Source organism: Orbicella faveolata, unplaced genomic scaffold, assembly GCF_042242905.1.
Source record: "Orbicella faveolata isolate gen_17 unplaced genomic scaffold, um_ofav_v1 contig_48, whole genome shotgun sequence".
In the NCBI taxonomy this organism is placed as follows: domain Eukaryota; kingdom Metazoa; phylum Cnidaria; class Anthozoa; order Scleractinia; family Merulinidae; genus Orbicella; species Orbicella faveolata.
Window position 1 is genome coordinate 15,117,501 of NW_028301578.1, and position 24,651 is coordinate 15,142,151.

A 24,651-nucleotide genomic window follows, 5' to 3' on the forward strand; every position below is an offset into this window, starting at 1 on the left:
TAAATGTAAATGAGATGTTTATGAGAATGTGAGGAACTCGCTAGGGATTAATTTAGCATTTTGTTAATGTCTGGAATATGCGCGTGGTCATTAATTGAGTTCGGTTCGCGAATGGAATGCCACGTTTCCGAGAACAATCTACGCCATTTCATCACTGAAGAAAGGTTGATGGTATTTTAGCCGAAACGTCTATTTTAAGATTTTTAAGTCAGTGACAACAACTTTTAAGATTTTATATCTTGGATATGTTAGGCTCTTCTGACAAATGTACGTATGCCTCATAACCTTTAAGTGCATTTGGTTGTGTAGTGCAGACAAAATACATGTACATAATATAACTTACTCATAGCTTACTTTTAATTCTTGGTATAATTTAATCATAGCAAAATTAATTAATGAAACCCAATAACAGCTCCTGTAGTCCACAATCTCAGTCGAGAAAAGGAACGAATCACATTGAAAATGAATAACAAATGTTTTATTAGAAGCCTGTGGAAGTATTCTTGATCAGCAACAAAACTTATATCATATTTACTGTTCATGCCGGAGTGAATTCAGTGCCTATACTATACTATGAAAGATGGTGCAAACCCTTCAAGCAGGAGGAGACTCCATACAAAAGTGAAAATGGCTAACTGTATCTTTAGGGATCAAGTTTGAAAACAAAACTTTCTAACTTTTCACATGTGTTTACTATTTTTGTATTTTTGCGAGATTTCATTTAGTAGAGATTTAGGGACTGAGTATATTGTAACCACTGCATTTCAATCATACCACACAACAAAAAAATGTGTAAACTTCTTTTGTGTGGGAGTCCCAAAGTTAACTAAGTAAGAATATAATGATTAATAACAGTGCTTTGTCTTTCTGAATAAGGTAAGAAAGAACAAGAAAGGCCGCGAAAAAGCACAGAAGACAGTTCTGGTATGTGATCAAGATTTTTGGTGGTTCCCCTGAAGTCCTCGAAATGATGGCTCTATTTCATCATCACACCATCTTACACCTCAATCTGCTGATGTAATCCCAATTCGGGCTGAAACTATAAAATCGTTCACAATTTACCTCTCATGCATGTTGTATTATTTTCGTTAGTAACAACATTCACAAAAATAATTGAGCAGCTCCGCTTTTAGACTTCGCTAATTAAGAAATAGAAAGCATGTACCGTGTTTCTATTGAGTAATGGAAACACGAGTGGAAGTTTGGGATAACGAGAAATGCTGTGGGAACACGAACCGCAGGCGAGTGTTTCCACAGCTTTTTCGAGTTCTCCCAAACTTTCACGAGTGTTTCTATAACTCGATAGAAACACGGAGAACATGTTTTCTATTTCTTTTAGAAAACACCGCGACGAAGAAAGGAAAACAAGTTGTTAACTTTGAATATCAAAATTTAAATTCTCTTTGCTCGCGCTATCATTACGTCGACAGCTCATGCTAGTTCTGTGTTTCTACCGAGTTATAGAAACACAATTTTTAACCAAGCAGCGTGCGTTTTTTCTTAGGACTGTTTTCTAAATCTATATATTAATGATCCATCAAAATCTACGTGTTGGAAAGTGTTAGAAACTGTTATGAGCCACCTTAAACTAGGTAAAAAATAACAGCGGAACTGACTTAATCATGCACATAAAAAAAATAATTAAAAAAAAAAATTAATAAAAGAGACAATTCCTACAATGTGATCAATTTTAGTCAACCTATCCTTATTTTTCGTCTTGCTATCCTTGCAACGCATCTTTGTGGGATTTTTTCTAGAACAAAACTCGAGGAAATGTTTCTCGAACTCAGCTGAAGTTACGTGATTCGTATTTTACGTATCACATTTTTTCGTCTTAGTCTTTGTGGCCATTTGTTGTCAAAATGTTCAGTGACACAGTGAACATACTCGGATTATGTTTCATCTAAAACTGAAACTATCAGCAGCTACTGGGTTTTGAGATTCATTCAGCTTCATATATCACATTCATACACTATGTTTCTCGGAATTGAACTTACGCGAGCTCTTTTAAGTTATCGAGATGAATAAATTTGGCATGCACTTTGGAATGAGCGAATCTGTTTACAAGTTGTCACTTGACTGATTAGTAACGTTTATACGTTTGAGTGAATAATACTTCAAGAAAATAAATTACTTGACGACATCAACATCACTTTTCTAAGTAACGCTAACAGAGCTATTTTCCCGGTATGTTTAGCCTTGAAGGCTCATTCAACCAAGTTCTGAATAGTTCAAAGAAAACAAAGTTCAGCGAGGACCGCTGAATATGCAGATACACGTACAATGTTTTGTTATTACTCAGTAAATCCGATCGAATAGATATCGCAGGAAGTGCTGACTACCTCATGTACAAGTTGGTAGGGACTGAAATCGAGAGGAACGTGGAGCGGACTCGAGAGAGCGGCGGAAATCGAACCTAAAATCGACGTTAATGCCATGAACAAGCTGGCAATTACAGATTCAATTGATATTCGGAAATATTCATGCTCGTTTAAAATTCAACTTTCACTTTCACTCCGCGATGGTCATTACCCAAAAAAGAAAGCGTAAGTCGCTCCCGCTTTCTTTTGAGGCTTACTTGTTGTGAACAAAATCGTCAGTACAGTTTCATATATGCCTTCACCAAAGACTACAGCTTTATACTGATTAGTAAACTTCGATAAATCCTACGTGGCTTGTCATGTGCATAAACTAGGCTTGATTGTGGATTCAGATCCTTTTAAGTGCAAGGTTGCACAACATTCGGACTCCCAAAGCTTGCTTCTACATAGTACATATATTTGATTGGTACCAAATGAACTCGATCACGTTGCATGCTTCTCTTTTTGTCCAATAATATTTTTTGCCTTTGAGACGCTCAGATTTAGCTCGAGCGTCTGTTTTATATATAAAAGAAGGAAACTCGACTTAAAATGTGCTATCTTCCTGATTGTAGATTAAATTCCCCCACAAGCGAAAGTGGAAGAGACTTAAAACGATTTCTGCACATGGATAAAATGATTCTGATATCTGCCGAGTTATATCATGGACGACGAGCTTCATGTATCAGTGAGGGAAGAAAATATCAGTTTCTACTTGAAAGGAGAGAATTTTAAGAACCATAATTTACAATTTAAGCCACCAGAAGTTTAGCTTACCTAAAAAAACAGCGGCTACAGTGAAGAGACAATTCATGGTGCTGAAAGCCCGGCGAACGATGAGGAAGAATAGCATCTTGCACTATTACTAAAAATAGATTTTGTCACATGAGATCCCATGAGACCCCCCGCACAGACTCAGACAAACATTTCGATCTGCCAAAGGCGAATGTATGTGCGAGGGCTGCAAGAGTGAAACAAAAATGAAGAAAATTTGGTGAAATCATGGAGTTAATAATTAGAGGGACAAAAAATGGTTTCTACCAAACACTGCTGTTGGGGTGAGTGTAAAACAGACTCGAGGTATCCCGACAAATGGACAAAATCTCTCAAAGAGTTACAAGCATCGGGTAAGAAAGTCTTCATACCGTTCCCAAAACCGTCGCAAGACATCGCTAAGTGCAAGCGTTGGCTAGTAGCTTGTTCTCGGGAATTATTTACAGAGAAAAATATTACCAGAAATACTTATATTTGTGCTCTTCACTGGCCCGGAGAAAAAGGTCCCACGGCTGAATTTCCTGATCCGCTGAAAGCGAATCTAACACGAGCACAAGCGAGTCGAGCATGTGCTCCAAAGAGAAAAGCTCCGAGATCAAGAGCGGAACCAGTCACAAAGAAAGAAAAGTTACACAACAAAAACTGTGGCGAACAATTACTGGACTACTGTATACCGACTGTCGATCGCGAGTCACTAGAATCTGGATCGACGGTCGATGCCATCCTAAACAAACTCAACGAATCTCTAACCAATGAAGAATGTAATGCGACGCCACATGTGTACGAGCACTCTACAGGAAAGCTGGTTTCTGATCAAGGCTCTCAGACCTTGTATTCTAAATACGAGTTATCCGCAAAGGTCGAGACTATGATTTTGAAGAATGATGTTGCCACGAGGAAACCTCAGGCTCCCACAATAGTAAGTACTCTATCTTACGAAAACATCGTGCGAGATGCAAGTCTTATGAAACACTTCATTGGCCTCTCACCTCCACAGTTTGAGATTTTGCATAATTTTCTAGACGACGTTTGTCCTTTGGAGACCATAAACTATTGGACTAGTAAAGATTGCCCTGCAACGGAAGATGCAAGAACTGGCCCAAGAAGTGATTTTTCATCAAGGGAGAAGCTTTTTATTTGCCTTCTGAGACTTAGGAGAGGATTTACTCTCAAGACTCTAGCAGCTCTTCTCAGTACATCAGAAAGAAAAATTGATCCATCCTATTTTCTTCAGCTGATGTATGTAACGTTTAGAGACATGCAACACTTCATGTTTCCTCAGAGAGCCCAACTCAGCAGGTTCCTCCCCAAAGTTTTCAAAACCATGAGGAAAATACGGTGTATTGTTGACTGTACTGAGTTTAGAGCAGAATGCTCCAGGAATTTTGCTAGGCAAGGGAACACTTTCTCTTCATACAAGCACACAAACACATTTAAGTGTCTCATTGCTGTAACTCCCAATGGCGGAGCATGCTTTGTGTCAGATTTGTTTGAAGGGGATATTGATGATGTTGCAATCTTCAAAGAAAGTGGGCTTATGAAACACCTGAAACCATATGATTTAGTATTGGCTGATCGGGGTTTTACTGTGCGGGAGCTCCTAAATCCACTCCAAGTGGAATTAAAAATTCCATCATTTCTGAAAGGAAGAAAAACTCTTAGTGCTGCAGAGGAACTAGAGACGCGTCGTATTGCTAAGGCTAGGATTCATGTAGAACGTTTTAATGAACGCCTTAAGCAGTTCAAACTTGTTGGTCGGAAAATTCCTTTGTCTCTGGCCCCTCTTGCAACTCAAATGTTAGTAGTTGCTTCATGCCTTGTCAATTTTCAGAACACCCTTTGTAAATAGAGTTTTAATACAGAATAGTTGTGTGAAGACTGATTGAAATTTGTACTAGTGCAAGACCACAAGATTAAACTCACTCTGTATTGAGCACTGATGACTGTATATTGAGCATTTATTTTTATAAATCTTGAAAAAGTTATAGTAAGAAAGTTCAAAGAATATCCATACCCTCCCATGGAATGTATGACGCTAAACAGGAATAATATTCAGGTTAAAATGATTCTAACCTAGTTTGATTCTCAATTTTCTCGGTCTTCTAACCCTAATTATTCATTATCCATGAATAATTAGGGTTAAGAGACAAAGGAATTTCATTTTAACCTGAATTTCATTTTGACCTGCATCATATACAAGGGGAGAGGCACTGTAAGAGTCGAGTGTCCTGCCCAAGAGAACAATACAATGTCCCCAACCAGGGCTTGAACATGGACCGCACAATCCGTAGACAAGCACATCAAACCATGATGCTACTGTGGCTCCCCAAGAGACATGGGTGGGTGGTTGGGGAGCAAAGCAAACAAAACTTTTCATTGGAGGTTAATTTGATATTTTCTGAAACAACACATTTTCTCCTTGTGATAATTCTTTTGCAAAAGAGGTTGCTGACCGGTAAGCAGATAGAAGCATTATAATGTAGTGGAAAAAAATTGCAGGCCTTGTATTTATTCAAAAGAACTCAAAAAAAACTCACCAGTTAATAGTAATATGCTGATGTCTCAGTTGTATTACATGTGGTTTAGACATTTTTTTCTTAGACAAGAGGCCTTAATTTAATGAAAAATCAAATTCCTATTTGTAAGGGACACAAAACAATATATCATTATTCTCAATACAATTGAAAAGGGTGGCAGACAATTAACAATCCATTCAATTTGACATTAAATTATATTTTTTATACAAACAACATTTTGAAAAATAAAAGTTGTGTTCAGTATACAGTACTTATTTATCTGAATTTACAAGATACTTGTCAAAGCTCTTTTCATCTATATACAAAAGATACTAATAGAACAACGCTCTATAAAAAAATCCATATGGAAAATTAAATTTCACAACTCGTAAGATGTGGGTGTACAGCAATAATAATGTAATAGACCTCTCTCAATTCAAAATTCTTAAATTTTTGTGCCATGATTTAATTTAAATCTACCATTCTTGTCTTATAAGGTAAGTACCATGACTGTGCTACTTAAATATAGAGGAAATTAAGAACAACAAAATTTACAATCACCATTTACCCTTTTCATCAAACAATGTTCCTCACCAAGCCCTGTCCCCACCAACAGAACATCAACATGCTGCCACTGAACAATTATCAAATTGAAAATAGATGCTAAAATATGAAGGGCAGCCCAGGAACAAAGCAAAAATATGTGTTAACAGCAATCCTCATACATTTTAACCATTAAAGCCCAAATATCCACATATAAATTCTCCTTACTGATGTACATACATTTTTTATGGTATTAGCCGTAATGGGTAATCATTTTATAAATTCTCATCAGCATCTCTTTGGATTAAGTATCATACTGTGAGAAGAACTTGTATGTTGGTCACTCTTGGCACTCAAAGAGTTTTAAGAACAAAGTTCTTAGTCTATAGTACTTATCTTTCCTTCAGTTAGAAAAATCGTTACATTACTCTTCTGCTGATAATGCACAAGTATTGCAGTTAAAGATTTCAAAACTAAACAAACATAGCGAGTTGGTAGTACTAGTACACATGCTTTTTTACCTAATTTACAGTAGACCCAAAAAGAAATACTGTAAGCTCATGGGGAATTCTAAGTTTTTTTTCTTATGTACAGTCATCATGGAATAGCTTGATATTCCATTATGGTTTGAGTTCATGAAAAGGAACATTTGGGATCATATTTTTCCATTTACCTAACTACAATATACTAAAAAGCTTAACGAAAATCCCACTGGCTCATGAAACATAGCTGGAGAAACCTGGATTCCAGAGCCCTTCCTTGTAGATTCTTGCAGCCCATCATACATGTACCAGTTATTCTCAAAATAAACAATACAGATATAGTGCCCTCCATTCCAAAGTGTTACTCCAAATACTGAAACTGAAAGTGGTGTATTTGACAGTTTAAGATAACCTCCTCTGCTCAGTAGGTCAACAGAAAACACAAGAAATGATTTTCAATTCAACATCGAACGAGAGCTGCTCACCCTCACACCCGCACAATGCCATGACATGTTTGCATTGCCATTTTCATCTATTGTGACATCCTCGCTGAAGGGGGTTCCTTCTGAAGGCTGGCTTCCAAATTTCCTTCCATAGTTAGAATCTGGTGGTTGCAGCCAGTCATAAAGGGCATCCAGAAATGCATTGTTATTGATGTACTGGGAGGGTTGTGGCAGTATTACTGACAAAGATTGGACTGTGTGTACTTGCAATGGGCAAGTATTTACGCAGCAAGTTGATGTGATGATGCTTGTCAGGTAGGGACGGAGGAGCATCAAGAAGAAATCCCCTTCATTACCATACAAATCCAGGGTACCAGCCACAACTAGAAATGCGAAAAGGAAAAATTGCCATATTGATCATTTATATCATATTGATTATCCTTTTTTTTTGCTTATTATCATGACTATAAACATTTTAACATAATAAGACTTCTGAACAAACACCCATGTTTGTTGTTAAATAAATTATCCTTATAAAAAATAGTGAGGCATACATACCTTGCTGTTGTTGTGGTAGAGACTGCAGTATTAACAATTTTGCATCTGCATACTGGCCATCATCTATGAGCTTCAGTGCTGTACCTATTGTATGACCTGATTCTGGAAGGTCCTCGAGCTTTACTTTGTTTGATTTAACTAGGGCTTGGAAAATAATTAGCCAATTATCCAAAGGACAAGTATCGGTAAGTGTCACTCCAGTACTTGTCAGTCCACCCCAGGGAAAAATAGTTAGCTCGTGATCTTGTTGACTAGCAGATTTAGGGTTACTGGCTGGACCAGTAACCGAAAGAAGGAGAGCTTCTGCAGCATTGATTTCTGCTTGGGTATATAAGCTGTCAGCAGGAAAGGGTTGTTCAGACTCTGTGACAGATACTGGCAAATCAGATGCTGTGGTTTCACACAGGCCAGATAGGGATGCAGGTGCCACAGGTGTTACAAAGACTCTGCTCTTAGTCGCTGATACAGATGCAGGGGGTGCATTAGGTTCTACAGAGCCAACAAGTGATGCTGAAGAAGTACATGTGGTAGGGGTTTCACCCTCAAAGCATCTGTCAGGTGATGCAGGGGATGCATCAGGTTCCAGGGAGCCAACAGGTGATGCTGAAGAAGTACATGTGGTAGGGTCTCCAAATTCCAAGCAACTGTCAGGTGATGCAGGAAATGATTCAAAAGAATCCAAACAGTCAGCAGCCTCAGCTAAAACAAATGGCGCTAGATCCCTGGGGACACGCATTTCAAAGATTTCTGGGGCAATAACACGTGTCCATAAGGCCGTGGGATTACCCAAAATCTCCTGAATGAGGGGTTCATCCCTTGGTATCCTTTCTACGGAATGAGGACCACTTGCAGCATGTAGAATAAAATCACAATACTTTCTGTCAGTGACGAGAAGGATTTGTTGACACTGATGGTAATAGGCATGTGAACGCTTCAGGATACACTTTCCATCCTCTACCTTAAAACACTGCCTGCTGAGAACACTTTTCACAACTGGGGAGGTGGGAGATGTCACTGTCTCAACACTGTACTGTTTCAAGAGTTTTAGAGATTTAATCTCAATAACAGTGTCACTGCCAACCAGACCATCAGGAGAACAGCCAAGGAATGGAAACTTGGGGTTGACCCAAAACCCTGATGGGTAGACTTTCACATTTCGGACCCTCTCGTACTTAAGTATGGCCTTTGGTTCGCATTCAAGGCCATAACGCATCCAGTATGTCTGGATATGTTCTGACTCAAGTCTCCAAATATCAGAAAAAATAAATTTGCTTGCTTCTATGGCTGCATTTGGCTGACACTCAATGACAAGTTTTCCAACTTTGAAAGCAGAAAGACACTTAGATGCTGTCAATCTGCACCATCTTTCAGAGAACCATTTTTCAGATTTACTTTGTTCTTGTGTTCCCGGGATTTCCATCAAGGCTTTAGGCTTCAGATTTTTATGTAAGGCACTCACTTGCTCCAACAACACTCCTTTTCTCTCACAATCAAGGTTGTAGTCACCGTAGGTGTACTGGAGCTGAGTTTCCCACATTGAAACTCCTTTACCCTCAGCTTGTGAAAGCCATTGCAAGTTACCCAGAAACTTGTTTATGTGGTGCACATTGACATTTCGATATTTAGCTAGCCTCGGATCGAAATCAATCACAGGCAAAATGGCTTGCTTTTTCTTTCCAGGGTATTTGGCATCGCTTAACTTCTTAGGATTTTTGTTCCTCTTCTTGCCTTTATTCCAAGAACATTCTTGGCTTGTGCATGGTTTTGTTAAAACCGTTCCGTGTTTCTGAACGTAGTCAAGTACATAAAATAAAACCGCTACAACATGACTACAACGTCCCAAAGACGAAGCCCGGCAAGGTTCACATGAGGCGTGAAGAACAGCGCCACTGTTCACAGATATAATCACAACAACATTGTGCGGTAGCTCTGTTCTCATCGAAGGCCAAACATGCGCTCTCACAAAATAGTGATCGGCGTTCTGCGTGTCCATCACATCGTGTACAAAGCCTGAATCCACGTACTTCCTTCCATTTTTCATTGGCTTATCGGTCATATGTCCCAGTCCGTCGTCGATGTCTGCTAGATCATTTGCAAGCGATTCTAACGCGTAGTAATACACGTGGCCGTAGTTAAAGAGAGAAGGAATGCAATGAGATGGAAAGTCCCGCCAGCCGGTCGACGGAATAAATGGCAGCGAAATCGAGCTTCCAGTCGCTTGTATCTGCGCACTTTCTTTAAGAACCTTGGCAGCGAACCATTTACCATTGTCAATGCTTGCATCGAGCGTGTGGTGATTCCCAGTCGCTCACACGTTTCACAAGGTCATCGCGTTTATCGCTCAGTTTTAAGCCCCTGCACCTTAACCACCGTTTTAGCTGGTCGACAGTGTATTCCTGTGGATCTCTGTCAAATTTAGAACCAGGAACGTCGTCGTCCTCGGTTAAAACCGTTAAAGATTGAAGCAAACTGCTTGCCATTCACAAATTTCCCCTTAGGATTACTCAGGATTTGGGTCTTTGATTGTCTGAGTCTCGAGGGGGTCTGAAATTTCATGACGTCATTAGTGTAGAGCGCTATTGATCGGCATGAGCTCGGGAGACTAATGTTCACCTGGAGCTTAAAGAAGATTTTCAGTCCTTACTGCGCACTCTTTAGAGTTTGGTTACGTGTTTGTTTTGTTTCATGCATGACGGTACGGGGCTACATAAAACATAGGCACGCAAGGCATGCAAGGGTTATTTTTTGTGAATTAAAAGCCCCCGGAGGTAGCAGCACTCACTCTCAACAGTTATCATAAGGTTAATCCAACAAGTTTGTTTGGTTACGATGTACAGCGCAGAAAGAAAAAAAAAAAAAAAGAATTTGTTTCATTGTAGGTTTAGCTTACAAAACGTTTTTTAGTTCGTATTGTGTAATCGTCGATCGTCCGGGTGAGGGTAGTTCTGAAAAGAACTGTTGTTGGTGACTGACGTTTCGACAACTTGAGCAGAAGTCATCCTCAGAGTCAAGTGAATAGTGTTTGTCAGTCAATGGTGTTATTAATCTGCTCCGTTGAAAGTAATTGGTCAGTTTAGCCATGATGGTATTGGCTGTAAGACGTGATCAGCAATAACAGAAGAGTGATCACGTTTCGAAAGGGCCTTGAAATGTTTCATTTTTCGGTAGTGAAGTCTTCGTTTCGTTTTCCCAGGTTAAAAATCATTGCAGTCCCAGCAACTAAAATCAAGGACAAAAGTTTTGGGACAAATTTGCACTTTTGGCGCTTTTGCGCACACGCCAGACGCGAATACAAGTTCACCTGCCTAACTTCGCCCCCCACGCTCCTTCCAATCTTGAAAACCACTACCTGCAATTTTTTTCTGATTTTCAACATTGTATGGGGTGGGGAGGGGGAACAGTAATGCGTTTTTAAAAGGAAAACAGCACTTTTTTCAAACTTCAGTAGTAAAACACATACAATTCGTTAAATTAAATAAGTGTCCCAAGGACTTTTGTCCACGATTGTAGCTTTATAAATGACTTTGGATCAAAATTATGCAAAGTCATTTATAAAGCTAGTTGCTGGGACTGCAATGATTTCTACATTGGGAAAACGAAACGAAGACTTCACGACTGGAAAGCGGAAAAGTCCACGTTTTACAACTCCGGTCCATTCTGCGAAATATAGTATGCCCTCGACATGTCAGACGTAACTATTTAATTAGGTTAGTTTTTGTTTATCCGTGAAATAGAAATTAGCGCTTTGAAAAAAAAAATCGTTCTTGTTCCATTTTCACCAGATATTTAACTTTATGCCAGTTTTCTCCAGCAATGAAGAAAAAGCACATCACCCCTATGTTTACGAGAAAACCAGAGTTTCGTATTTTATACCTTTATGAGGAAAACAAAAGCATCAAGTTACAAACGTTGGCGTGAAAAGTAAAATCGTCACGTTTGCTGGTGAACGTACTAAGCCTGGTTCACACTAGCGGCATGACAGAACGACATCGACATAACGAGATACGGAAAAGATCAGTTTTATCTTTGTCGTTATGTTCATGCTATTATGTTGCTAATATGTCATTATGTCTACATGTTCACACTATAAACATAACGTCCTTCTTACGTTGAGATAACGTTTTTTTTTTTATGTTAGTGACGATGTCGTTATGTCGCTAGTGTGAACCAGGCTTTACTGAATTTAACCCATTTTATAACAAGACCTAATTTAGCATGGTCTTATTCTGTTGCTTGGAATGATCGTGGTATTTTTCGGTTTTGATATTTAACGAAACCACTTGAAATTAATATCAATATCAAAACCCATTTGAACGAGGAGACATTAGCCGTACCTAACGGTCTGGTGGAAAACACGGGGTCTGGCGGAAAACACGCCCACAGACCTTTCAATGGGTGTGCACGGGTAAATTATGCCACATTCATCACATCCTGCGGCAACTTAAAGGAGCAAGAAAGGGCTTATCTTCACTCTGGTCTTCCTTTCCCAAGAAACTGAGAGAGGGCCCACCATCTTGTCTTCCCCCTGCCCACCCCCCTCTCTCTCTGTCTGCCTACCCCACTTCTCCCCCTGCCCTTTCCAATTCCTCTGAATCCAGCAGTGAACTTAACCTACCTATTACTTAGTCTCGCTCATTCAAAGCAAGGATGCTGTCAGCAGCTTAACTGAACACTAGGAGTTTCAGTTCTTTAAAGACCCTTTGTAAGTTACTATCAAATTAGCCTTCATGTGCAAATTTTATTGGGGGCCAATAAAGAAAATTTACGTTAGTGAAATGGTGGCCATATTTGAGGTTGAGACAAAACAGCTCAGAGATCTTTTGCACACGATTGCAGATGGCTTTCTAGCTACTCTTGCAAGCTAGCTGGTGGTCAGAAAACAGCTGGAAAAAATTCGTCAGGTTACATGTAGCAGTAAAGAGGGAGATTTTGAACAAGGTTTTAACAGAGGGGGGCGGGGGACGGTAAAACTATGTAAACTACAACCAATTGAAACAAACGAAAAGTGCATGTAACTGATGTTACAATTTGCCAATGGAAAAAGTACTGACAATGGCGTATTGTTTGGCAAAACGCTGTCTAGGGTTGCCTTCGGAAATCTTCAGAACGTACGCAGAAATCTTCGGATGTCTTCGGATATGATCGGGTCTTCATCGTAAAAGTAAACCCTAACACCTTTGCTAACACTCGCAGGTTGAAGATCTCACGCCAATGACCTGTAAGTACTATTGTGAATCCTATAGGAAGAACGTATAGAGACCTAGAAAAAGTATGAAAAATAAAGACAGCACCTAGAGAATGGATCTGAAGGTCGAGTTTTGTTCCAAGGCTTTTTTCCCTTGTAATAGCTAGACTATCACAAACTTATTAATTTATTATTTAACTTACTTATAGAGCTTCTTAGCTCCTTAGATTTTCTAAACATACCGCAAAATATCGAAATTTAACGACTCTGTAACTTATGCTTTTGGAATTAGCAGCCTTTAGGGCTCGCCACTCTCGGGGCGCAAAAAGCATTATATAAAGTTGGTACAACTGAGCTTTTTTTACGAAATGAAAGACGGAAATTCATAGAAATAGTTCTTAAAACATGAGATAAATTCTTCGTTACAGTTTGAATTCATGTTCCTGGCATATGGGTGGGCTCTTCATGTCTATGCCGTGCTGCCTGTGGTCGGCAGGAAAACTTGTCAGATAACATAAACTGTTTTTACTTCATGACATACTCCTATATATGTTAGTATGTTGTATCAATATCTCAGTGCGATTGTCGAAATGTTCCTTTTAATACGTATACGCGTCAGTTGAAAATGATACAGAGTTTTATTGTGAAGAAAGATTCCTGTTGTTAGTACATTCCTGTTACTTGATGAAAATTGCATTACAGGTTTTGTACTAACACGGCGTATCGTGAACTGATGAAGCACGAATTGACATTTTTACAACAACATATAAGCGATACCTTTCTTTGTTCTATAGTGCCTTATCGTCATCAAGTTACTCACCGGTCTTAACAATCTCTTGACTGTTGACTGAAGAACTAAATATGCTATTGAACCTTGGTCTCGCCATATTCGGGGGATTGGGAGGGGAAGTGAGGTGGGCTCGCGACTTTCGGGATTAACAAGCGGCCACAATTTTTTGACGTTATTTTCTCGGCGGGGGAGGGGGGGGGGGAGTGTGGGGAAGGGTCGTTAGTGTCAGAATTTTCCTGTATTTTTATTGCCGAGCACCCTTAACACCAACCCCTGACTCGGAAAATTGTGCAAGCACTTCCTGTGTTATTAAAATCACATAAATCACTGACTGACTGACTTAGCTGCAACAAGTGTTTATGTTAAATGATAAACTTTGCCTGCCATGTCAGCTATCGATTTGTAAGTAAATTTCATCAATCTGCAGCCCAGAAAATGTTCAAACTTAAACGAGAACTTTTATATCGCCACCCAACCCGAGAAATTCCTATTCCTGTGTCGGAAGTATGCACTTGTTTTATTGGGCTTGGAAAGAGCAATAAATGTTAAAAAAGAAGCATGGAAATGGTCTTAACTTTCGAATACAGCACCAATATTTGCACCCAAATTTCTGTGATTTCTTCCTTTTTACCCAAAATAAGGGGGGGGGGGGGGGGGCTCCCCTAGATCCGCCACTGCAAAATACCGTCGGATCTGCTACAAATGGAAATAAGGACACTCAGACAACTGGGACCTCACACGTTTATTCTTTCTTCAACTTCGAGGTAAATCGTAAATCGTCGAGATGTCAGGAAATCGTATTGAACAGATTACTTTACTTATACTAGTGAGGAACAAGATTGCATCACCTTAGGTGCAATTGACAGAGGGCTGAATAAAGCGATCAGCTTGAAAGCTGAAAGTAAACTGAATAAACTCAGCTGCAAAACGAGCGAAGCCAGCTTGAAGCCTAGATAAATTCAGCTCACCAATGGCAATCCCAACAAAGCTGGTTCCTAATATACACCTGCCATTTGTAGTCTCGATATTGGCCAAGTTTTTTTTTGCGAGTTTATGGACCGAGACGAAAAAAAAAAAAAGAACGAGGCCAATTTCCAGCCATCTTGACCGAACAAGCTTGGTCAATAAGGGATTTATTATATGGATTTCGGGAAAATTTTTCTTGCGGGACACGGCGGGTAGTCCCGCGAGGGCAAGATAGCTCCATCTTGCCCGCTCGGATAGCCAATCACAGCGCAGGATTTGATTCATCTTGCCCGCTCACGGAGCTAGCCAGGTAATAAAAACTGTTATTTATCAAGGTGTATATCTAAAGTTTGCTGAAAGTACATTTATTTAGTGCACTATTTGTACAGTGTCTTATTTGTACAACTTTTAACACACCGAAAAATCTCACTTTTGTACTATTGCAGTCCACGTGAACTTAGACCTTATTGAACCTATATTTTCACTTAACACTATTAAAAATCGACTTAACTCGTTAACTTATATTTGTTATAGGGAACACTCAATTACTGGTGAACTACTAAATTACATTGCGGCCCTTTCAGTCACATAACATACAAACATTGCAGATCGAATATTGGAAATAGGCGGAAACTTGTTAAAAATCCCAACTTTTGGGAGGTAAACCAGTTAGCCACCGTAAACTTTCGAAAGAAACGACCCTCGCTACTTCCGGAATTAGCAGCCTTTGGGGCTCGCTTAGCTTCTTTCGGGGGTCATTACTTTCGAAGGGCCGTTACTTTCGGGGAGCAAAAAACATCCTATAAAGTTGGTAGGAATGAGCGCTTTTTACGGAATAAACGACGGGAATTCGTAAAAACAGTTCTTAAAACACTAGATACAATTCTTCGTCTTAGTCTAAATCTATGATCGAGTGCTGCCATATGGGTGCATGGGCTCGTCATGTCTATACCGTGTTGTCATTGGTTAGCAGGAAAGCTTGTCAGATACCGTAAACATTTTGTACTACATGTCAGTCTGCTGTAACAATATCTCAGTGCACTGGTTAGGCTTTCAATTTAAATTTGAAGAAACGTTCCTTCTGATATGCTTCAGTTGAAAATGATATTAAACAAACTGAAATCAAAGTTTCCTATAGTACGTTCTTGTTACTTGAAGTAAATTCTACGGGTTTTGTTTTAACACGGCGCAAAGCACGAATTCACGTTTTACAGCTCCTCTTCGTGGCATAAGCGATACCTTCCCTTGTTATAAACTTACGGTACCTAACCTTTGACTTGACTGTTGATTAAACAAATCAGTATATACTATTAAACCTTGGTTTTACTATTTTCGAGAAGAGGGGAGGGGTTAGGGTGGGCTCGTTACCCATGGACAATCGCCACTCGGAGAGTCGCTACTCTCGGGCTTTATTAGTGGCCACAACTTTTTTACGTTACTTTCGGGGGGTTTTTACTTTCGAAAGTTTACGGTGTATAAAAGTGTGGAACTGTTGAATTTGGGATTACCAAACACAAATACATCTAATGGAAGGGGGGTGATTTGAACCTGGGACGTCCGGATTACAAGTTCAACTCCTTAACCACTAGGCCCCGGTCGCCTCTTCATATTGTAATAAGATTGTTTGGGTACCAATTTGATGTTACGAAAAGCACTACATAAAATAAATAGGGAACGACGCCATTTCTCTCTCCTGCTGCACTCTTACTTTCCGGTTGCTCGCTGGGACTTGAGACACCATCATCAGGAGGTTTGGGGTACTTCGCACACTGATCGGTTTCCTCCGCCTGTGGATCCTTGTCCCCGTCACAGAAGGGATTGAAGGAACCGATGACCTTTCTTAGGATAGCATCGGTCACATTTGAGTGATTGCAGTGGGTGCGCCACGCGAAGATTGTACACTGTTTGGCTTTGTCACGTTTCCTGTCACAATGAAACCAAACATGATGATGAGACAAGAAATAAAAGTAAATCAAGGAGTAACTCTGTTGTTCTACTGAGCGAGACAATGTGGTTTCCAGATCACTTTTTAACAAAGATGAGGTCTGAACAAAGGCGAGGTCCAAAGCCGGTTTGTACTTAACAAATAAATTCCATGTTGTCGTGCGTCTGTTGAGTAATAGACCACGGATGACTCAACATGTGGTAGGAGAAAAAAAGTGGCACACGAGGCAATAGCCGAGTGTGTCACTGATGTTCTTACCACATTTGGACGTCATTTGTGACCTATTACTGAATTACGTCATCTATGCGACCTATGCGTCTGTCCTCCAATAGATCATAAGTATCACTTCATGAGCTATGCGGTCAATCTCATCTCCAGTGCCTGCCTTCCTTTAGTCAATACTCAGAAAACGGACTCTGGTCTTAAGTGCAGTATTTTAAGCAAGCCCGGCGTACTCATTTTGAACTGTCTAGCAGTCCGCTCTAAGCGGAAACGACAAAGAGTCAGTGAATCCAGGGCTATCAGATCGAACTTGACCTAGTCCGCGTTTTCGGTGCTGATGGAAGGAAAAGCGAGCTTAGAGGAAAAGATTGGAATGTCGTCGTTGCCGTTGTCGTAGTGGTTTGCTTACGCTCCCTACTCCCTGTTATCTACGCAACCCGTCTCAGTACCTACCACCAGGGTCTTGACCAAAACACAATAACAAGTTCAAGACGTGCTGGCCTCATGGTTAGTGCGCTCGTCTCTGGATCGAGCGGTCTGGGTTCGAGCCCTGGCCGGGAACATGGTGTTGCGCACTTGGGCAAGACACTTTACTCTCACAGTGCCTCTCTCTACCGAGGTGTATAAATGGGTACCGGCGATCTTAATGCTGAGGGTAACCCTGCGATGGACTAGCATCCCATCCAAGGGGGGGAGTAGAAATACTCCTAGTCGCTTCATGCTACGGAAACCGGGATAAGCTCCGGCCTGATGGGCCACTTGGCTCATATACAGACTTTACCTTACCTTCAAACACAATAGCTGTTTACTTCTGACTGAGAAACTAACCAATGGAAACGTTTTGGTGTATGAGCGCAAACAAAAGATCGTGCAAGGTCGTGGACCTTCCAACGTAAATGTAGCCATTTTTGTTGGCTCCTATGTTGTTTGCCAGGCTCCATAACCTTTCCCCTCTATTCACTGTGATCAGGGGTAAAAGGAAAAGATCTAATGTTTTACCTGCACAGAGATGACTGCGCAAAGTGACTGGAGAAGGTTGTCGCGAAGTCACTGATGCAGTGATCAACTGCCTCCTTGTGCTTGTTGGAACACGGAGAGAGGGATAACATCAGAGGTCTCTCCAAGTCCAACCCACTGCAGTATAGCGACTGGACCTCGTTTATATCGGCCGCGTGCAGGCTTTTTGTATGATTTCCGGTTGTTGAACATTTCTCTGCTTGTTTTAAGACGTGGTAGTACAATATCCAAACGTGAAGCCTAAATAATAAGCCAAAACCATTCCAGGCGTAAGTTAACGTCAAGCGTTTAAAATAATAGTAAATAAGTTAGACATTCACTTAGGCCACTTCTGTGCGGATTTACCGATTTATAAAACCATTCTTTTTATAATCAAAATTAATATGCAATCTTACCCGCAATCTGCAGCTGGGTCTTTGTATAAGCGCTTAAAGAGACGCGTTTCGTATTCTCGGACAGTACAGTAGTATTCCATGAATGAGCAACTACCAACTGCTGGTAGCTCAGCATTGCTCTGCTGCAGCCAACCTAAAAAACAGTTGGTCAGTATTAGTGGTAGCAGTAGCAGTAGCAGTAGCAGTAGCTGTAGCTGTAGCGATGAGTGCCATGGAAGTGAAGGTGATGAGTGCCAGTCAGTGATAGAATTTATTTAAACAGGGTAAAAGAAAAATTACAGCGGAGCTGACTTGATCATGTACAAAAAAGGAGACAATTTCTTCAATTTGCTCACTTAGTCAACCTATCCGTACTTTTCATCTTGTTATCCTTGCGCGTGAGCGCTTCTTTGTAGCATTAAATTCTTCCAGAAAAAGTCGAAGAAATAGATATCTCTCGAACTCAACTGAAGTTATGCGATCCGTATTTTACGTATTTATATTTTCCCTCTTAGTTTTGCCATTTGTTGTCAAAATGTTCTGACACAATGAACATACTCAGATTATGTTTAATCTAGAAACTGAAACTACTGACTAAGACTTGGTTTTGAGATTCATACAGCTTCCAAGATATACATTCATAGGGCTTCTTCCTGTTTTTCTGGGAATTGTCAGCCTGTCAACTAACGCGAGCTCTTCTAAGTTATCGTAACAATATATTTGGTGAGTATTTTGGAATGAGCGATTAGTTTAAAACTTGTCGCTTGACTGATTTGTAACGTTTATATGTTTGGGTAAATAATACTTGAAGAAAACAAATTACTTGACGATCGATGCTGTGGGTCTGTTTTTATGCCGCAACACGTGCAATGTTTTCTTAATTTTACTAACTGCAGTAAACCCGATCGACTGGAGACGCGACCATATTTAACAACCTTATGTACAAGTTGGTAGGGACTGAAATCGACGTCATTGTTAGGAACACGCCGCAAAAACAGAATCAATAGAGTGTGTTCATTGTCAGGCAATAAAAAATATAATCAAAAACCATTCAGTGGATAAAGTCAAGAAATTGTGATATTATAAACGATAAATAAATGATTCAGTTCTCCAAGTTTTAGTTATGTGCGTTGTCCCAAAGTTGAGATATTCGTCGAAATGTTCCGCGTAAAATTATAGAGCCTAGTATGGTGATGTTGGAGGACCTCCTTGCTCCTTCAATATAGCGACCGGAAAATAATGTAAACATCTGGAACTTACTTTGGCTATCTAGTCAACTGATTTTCTGAACCGTACCAAAAAAACATTTACACAAGCACTTTTCTTAACACTTTAAGAGTGAATGCCTACAAAAATGGACCTAAATCGCCTATCAATGGCACAAGTCGAAAAATTGATTTCGCTTGTATTTTGTCCATAGATAGGTCCTAGTAAGAATAGAAACGGACCATAGTTAGTTTCTGCTAATACAGCTTTCTTTGGTAGAAATACGCCAAAAACGATTTCGACCCGATTGGGCTCAAAATCTACTTCCGGTTTTGCTGAATTTTCCGAATATTTGATTGCTTCGCGCTCCGCAGAACAGTTACTTGAGAATATTTCAATGGATTTTATATTCAGTTCAGGTCTTCGTAGTATGACTGAGCGAAAAATAAAATAAATCAAAGTTAGTTTTGAGCCCGAAAAGAGATCAAACTGACACGCAAAATTTTACAGTGTGTGGCAAGAGAATTATTGCTTAAAAACATCGTCATATTTTTCTATGGGCTATAACTTTAAATACCGTAAAAACACTTTCTACGGGTTAAATATACACCCACCTGTTAGGCTATCAAAAAACATCTCTGGGCAAATGGTTTCAAGTCGCCCGTCTTGGCCTGTGTTTCTCATAGATTTTGCCCAAAATCCGCCGTTGGAATGTAAACAATTGCGTGACGCGGATAGCCAATCTCGAGTAAAATATTCGTTTCCAGCAATCCGATGAAAGCAATTTTTGAAACGTTGTGTGGATAAAATAATGGAAAATGTTTTTTTTTGTTTAAGTTAGTATAAATATATATGTTTTTTCATTTGCATTGCAACACCCACGACATCCCTGATAAAGAACGTTGCTACAGTACTCCGGGAAATGATTTTAAGACTTGTTTATTTTATTGATTTCACTGATAACTTACAATATAGTGGCAGTTTTAGAGATACACTTAACCAATCCTCTATGGTTTATTGCAATTGAATCATTGACTGACAAATAAAGTCAAGTGGAAATACCATAATTTCTATAAACTACTTAACTGCGTGATGGCATCTCAGCTCTTCTAGCTGAGTAGAAAATTTGTACCTACACAATATGCTCAAACTCAGCTAGAAAACCTGGAATTTCTTGAATTGAATTCGCCCAGGAAGAAATTGCGTTTAAGTTTCGATCATACTGGGAAAAACTCCATCTTTTCTACTTTGGTTGTTTGATCAATTAACTGAAATTTGCAGATCATAACACTGGTAGACAAATAAACATTACAGTGGTCGATCTAGGATTAGGTTTACACTAAAGGAGTTTTTTTTGGATTCGTAAAAGTTCCCGGATTCATCAATTTTAGAGTATTCGGATTAGTAGGGGTTTACAGTGAAAGGATATTCGGATTCTTAACCGTTTACACACGACGATAACTCCGGGCCCATTCATGATGGAATGGTTAACAAGCAGTTTGTTGCCTCGACAACGAGAAACAAAATGCCTCCGAAAATAAGGCTAGGGGTAGGTTGAGACAGTCTGAAGTTTTCTTTCGACTCGCTGACCACGGTACTGTTGTCCATCATGTCAGGTCCCTCCAGGAAGTTATTCTGGTCTTTACTTAATATCTAGAACCGTCGAGGTTTTCGATCGTGCCATCGTCGTCATCTGCGCAGTATTATAAAAGTGATTATCTACACCTGAAACAGCACGAGGTAAATCACCCAGCGACCGCCATCAAATGGCCATTAATGTCCCTACGACTCGACTACGTAGACGACTGGGATCATGTAATCCGCCATTTTCGTTCCACCGCAAACTCAAAAGATCACAGGCGGAAAAATATGCGGATTCGAGAGAAAATTGTTTACACGACAAAACTCTCCAGATTCAAAAGTTTTCGGATTCAAAGTTCCCACTTTAAATTCCGGGGAGTTTTTTTTTCAGATTCGTCCACTTTTATGTAAACGGCAAAATCAATCCGGCACTGAAACGTTCCGAATTCATCACGAATCCGGAACAATTTCCTCTCGTGTTAACCTACAATCCTGGCCATAAGTTGTTGGGACACCTCCCCCTTTTGCGCGCTAAAACCCTCGATTTCAACTACGTCCTTAAAGTTTTAGAACAAAAGATGAATAGAAGCAAGTACAATTGACCCCCCTCCCCCTAGCAATGTTGCATGAAAACGAAGCTATTCTAAAGACTAGATCGGATGTGGGAAAAAAGGAAAAAGGGACAATAGAAAGTGGTTAGACAGTTGTGTTGGAACCAAACGCGATTGCTGAAAAATCGCTATTATTGGAATAAGACGTGAATATCTATCTTCTCGTCTCTTTAGTTCGAGAATACTGTTCTAGGAGGCGAACAATTCTTCAAACGTGGCTATTCTGAAGCTATTGTCAAGGATTTTTTTTCTTCAAGATTTTTATCAACATTGACAGGGGGGAGGGGGGTAGGCGGGCTTGCGCGGTTTTGGTCTTAAGAGAGGCTGCCTGTGAAGTCATCTGCCGTAACTGTCCCAACACTTTTGACCAGGATTGTAGTCTTAAATGAACAGCGAACAGCCATCTTGTTTTGTTCGCGGAAGTCGGCCACGGAAGAGCGAATTTCAATGAAATATATATATATAATTTGATTAAGCAATTAGCCAAAAATAGGTTGGCCGCCAAAACAGTTTAGGGTTTAGCTTAACTCTAACCTTAAGTTTTAAGACTGAAGAAAGAAAGAAAAAAAAGCATTGAGCATTTCAGTTGTTTGAAACAGAAACATTCGCGCACAATGAACTATATGTATAATACGTGCGTAACCTGGAAAGCAATCCGTCCAGCACAGTAATTGTTCAAATTAACAGCTTACCGAGACACTCGCAATGTCTATGCCTCTTATTTATGATTTAAACTTTTAGGATTTGTTTACTTTACTTTTTCCAACTTTTTAGAAGGAGAAAAGGCACTAAATGTGTTGGTACAAATAAAAAGGTTTAACCGAAAATCGATCCGTCGAAATCAATCAACACATACAAATTTAATCACTGTAGCGTTCCTTCAGATCACGTAAGGCTACAATACAAACCAACAATATCAACTTGTCATTACGCTTAACAAATGAACTTAGAACGATTTTCTTTCTAGAACTCGCTCTTGTAATTAAAATGATCAAAGAAAGAACGACAGCTTAAAACGACATAGCAGTAACACCCGAACTCCAAGTAAATTGCTTTTAATTGACGTTTTTAATTAACGAAATTTCCAAAGCGATGACTTTCAAAATATTAAAGTTAAAAGTGGTCCATTATGTGTTTCTTTTTTCACCCAAATGTTCTGAGATAGCCATCTGCGGTTTGTTGGAAACGAATAATGTATTCACGGTGACCGCCCGCGTCACGCAATTGTTTACATTCTCACGGCGGTTCAGGGAAAAATCTATGAGAAGCACAGGCCAAGGCGGGCGACTTAAAACCATTTGCCCAGAGATATTTTTTGATTTTCAAACAGGTGGGTGTACAGTTAACCCGTAGAAAGTGTTTTTATGGCATTTAAAGTTATAGCCCATAGAAAAATATGGCGATTTTTTAGTGCTATAATTCGTTTGCAACACATCGTAATATTTTGCGTTTCTGTTCGATCTCGTTTCGGGCTCAAAAGAAACCTCGATTTATTTTATTTTTCGCTCAGCCATACCATGAAGACCTGAGCTGAATGTAAAGACCATTGAAAGATTCTTAAGTAGCTGCTGTGCGACGCGCAAAGCAATCAAATTTTCAGAAAATTTAGCATAACAGGAAGTAGATTTTGAGCTCAATCGGGGCAAAATCGTTTTTTCGCAAATTTCTCCCGAAAAAAGCTGCATTAGCAGAAACTAACTATGGTCCGTTTGTTTACTAGCTAGGGCCAATCTATGGGCAAAAAATGAGCAAAATCGATTTTTCGACTTGTGCCGTTGTTTGGTCCATAGTTATGGGCACTGGCTCTTAACTCCTAAAATGGCTAAAAATCACGAGATGAGTGTACATGCATTTTTCGACAAACGCGTCTGTAGCATTATGTCACGCAGCCATAACTCCGCAATTCAAAATGCGCTGGTTTCCAAACAAAGGACGCTATTGAGCTGGAAAGTTGTAAACAGATATGAATTTAGTACCACTTATGCCTGATGAAGAAAGCCTTTAGTTACTTTTTAGTTTTGGGTTTGAGAATTTGATGACGTTACTTTCACTTTCAGTCCGCGATGGCCATCACCCAAACAAGAAAGCGGAAGTCACTTCCGCTTTCTCTTGGGGCTTACTCAGGGGCTTACTCCGTGTGAACAAAATCGTCAGTACGCCGCAGAATAATACATACTTTCATCAAAGATTACAACTATATTCTAAGTTGTAAGCGTACGTGGCTGGCATGGAACAGGCTTGATTGTGGGTTCAGGTCCTTTTACGTGCAATGCTACACAATATTCGGACTCCCAAAGCTTGCTTTTACATATTCTATATTTGATCAGTACCAAGTGATCTCGATTACATTGCAACGCTTCTCTTTTCCGTCCAATAATAATTCTTTGCCTCTGAGTCGCTCATGTTTAGTTTGAGGATCTGTTTTACATATAGAAAAAGGAAACGCGACTTAAAATTTACTTTCTTCCTGATTGTATACTGAATTCATACGTAAAAGAAAGTGGGAGCGACTTTCTGCACACAGAGAAAATAATATTAATATCTGTCGAGTTATATCATGGGCTGGCTGCAGGGATCACATTGCGGGGAAAAATATCAGTTTCTAATCGGAAATACGGAGTTTTATGAACCATAATCTGCTTACCTAAAAAAGCAGCGGCGAAAATGAAGAGACAATTCATGGTACAGAAATTGGTCATCAACAGCCTGAAGAAAGATGCGGAGGAATTTGAACTCGTGAGACTAATGTGCACCTGGAGCTTACACAACTTCCAACCGTCACTTCGGTTAGTATTGCCGATTTCAGATGTTATTAGCACTAAGCTCAAAATCTGCTTATGTAAGCTAAAAAGGATTCGTGTCGCCTCGCGCGGAATCCTGGATACATTTCCGGTAGGTCTTTCAACCTCGTTCCCGATAAGAGCTTGGAAACGAGGTTGCGCCTCCTTGTTCTGCGAACTGACAATGGTCCACTGAACACTTTGTTTTAAATAGTCTATGAATTCGTCAGTAAAGGACGTTTTGTTTCCTCAAAAGTTTGCTAATTTTGGTCCTTTTTACACGTTCCAGCGGTTATAT

At 39.8% G+C, this 24,651-nt stretch overlaps 4 protein-coding genes across 4 annotated transcripts in view; 1 reads left to right on the plus strand and 3 right to left on the minus strand.

The window, feature by feature from the left end:
- Positions 1-3,218, minus strand: part of LOC110044854 (uncharacterized) — a 34,720-nt gene extending 31,502 nt beyond the window's left edge. Inside the window, exon 1 of the mRNA XM_089281299.1 lies at positions 3,138-3,218. Within this exon, the coding sequence (XP_089137425.1) occupies positions 3,138-3,213 (76 nt within the window). The 5' untranslated portion in view covers positions 3,214-3,218. The remainder of the gene's footprint in view (positions 1-3,137) is intronic.
- On the plus strand, positions 3,212-5,082 carry LOC149096674 (uncharacterized). The gene has a single exon (XM_089281298.1). The coding sequence runs from the start codon at positions 3,391-3,393 to the stop codon at positions 4,981-4,983; it is 1,593 nt and encodes a 530-aa protein (XP_089137424.1). The 5' UTR covers positions 3,212-3,390; the 3' UTR covers positions 4,984-5,082.
- Positions 5,083-7,047: 1,965 nt separating this feature from the next.
- LOC149096675 (uncharacterized) lies at positions 7,048-10,156 on the minus strand. Its single transcript, XM_089280937.1, has 3 exons — positions 9,989-10,156; positions 7,677-9,921; positions 7,048-7,501 (listed from the first exon to the last, which is right to left on the minus strand). The coding sequence occupies exons 1-3, from the start codon at positions 10,154-10,156 to the stop codon at positions 7,131-7,133; spliced, it is 2,784 nt and encodes a 927-aa protein (XP_089137063.1). The 3' UTR covers positions 7,048-7,130.
- Positions 10,157-14,961: 4,805 nt separating this feature from the next.
- On the minus strand, positions 14,962-24,436 carry LOC110044793 (uncharacterized). Its single transcript, XM_089281208.1, has 4 exons — positions 24,218-24,436; positions 18,197-18,329; positions 17,784-18,041; positions 14,962-16,540 (listed from the first exon to the last, which is right to left on the minus strand). The coding sequence occupies exons 1-4, from the start codon at positions 24,270-24,272 to the stop codon at positions 16,222-16,224; spliced, it is 765 nt and encodes a 254-aa protein (XP_089137334.1). The 5' UTR covers positions 24,273-24,436; the 3' UTR covers positions 14,962-16,221.
- Positions 24,437-24,651: the final 215 nt, after the last annotated feature.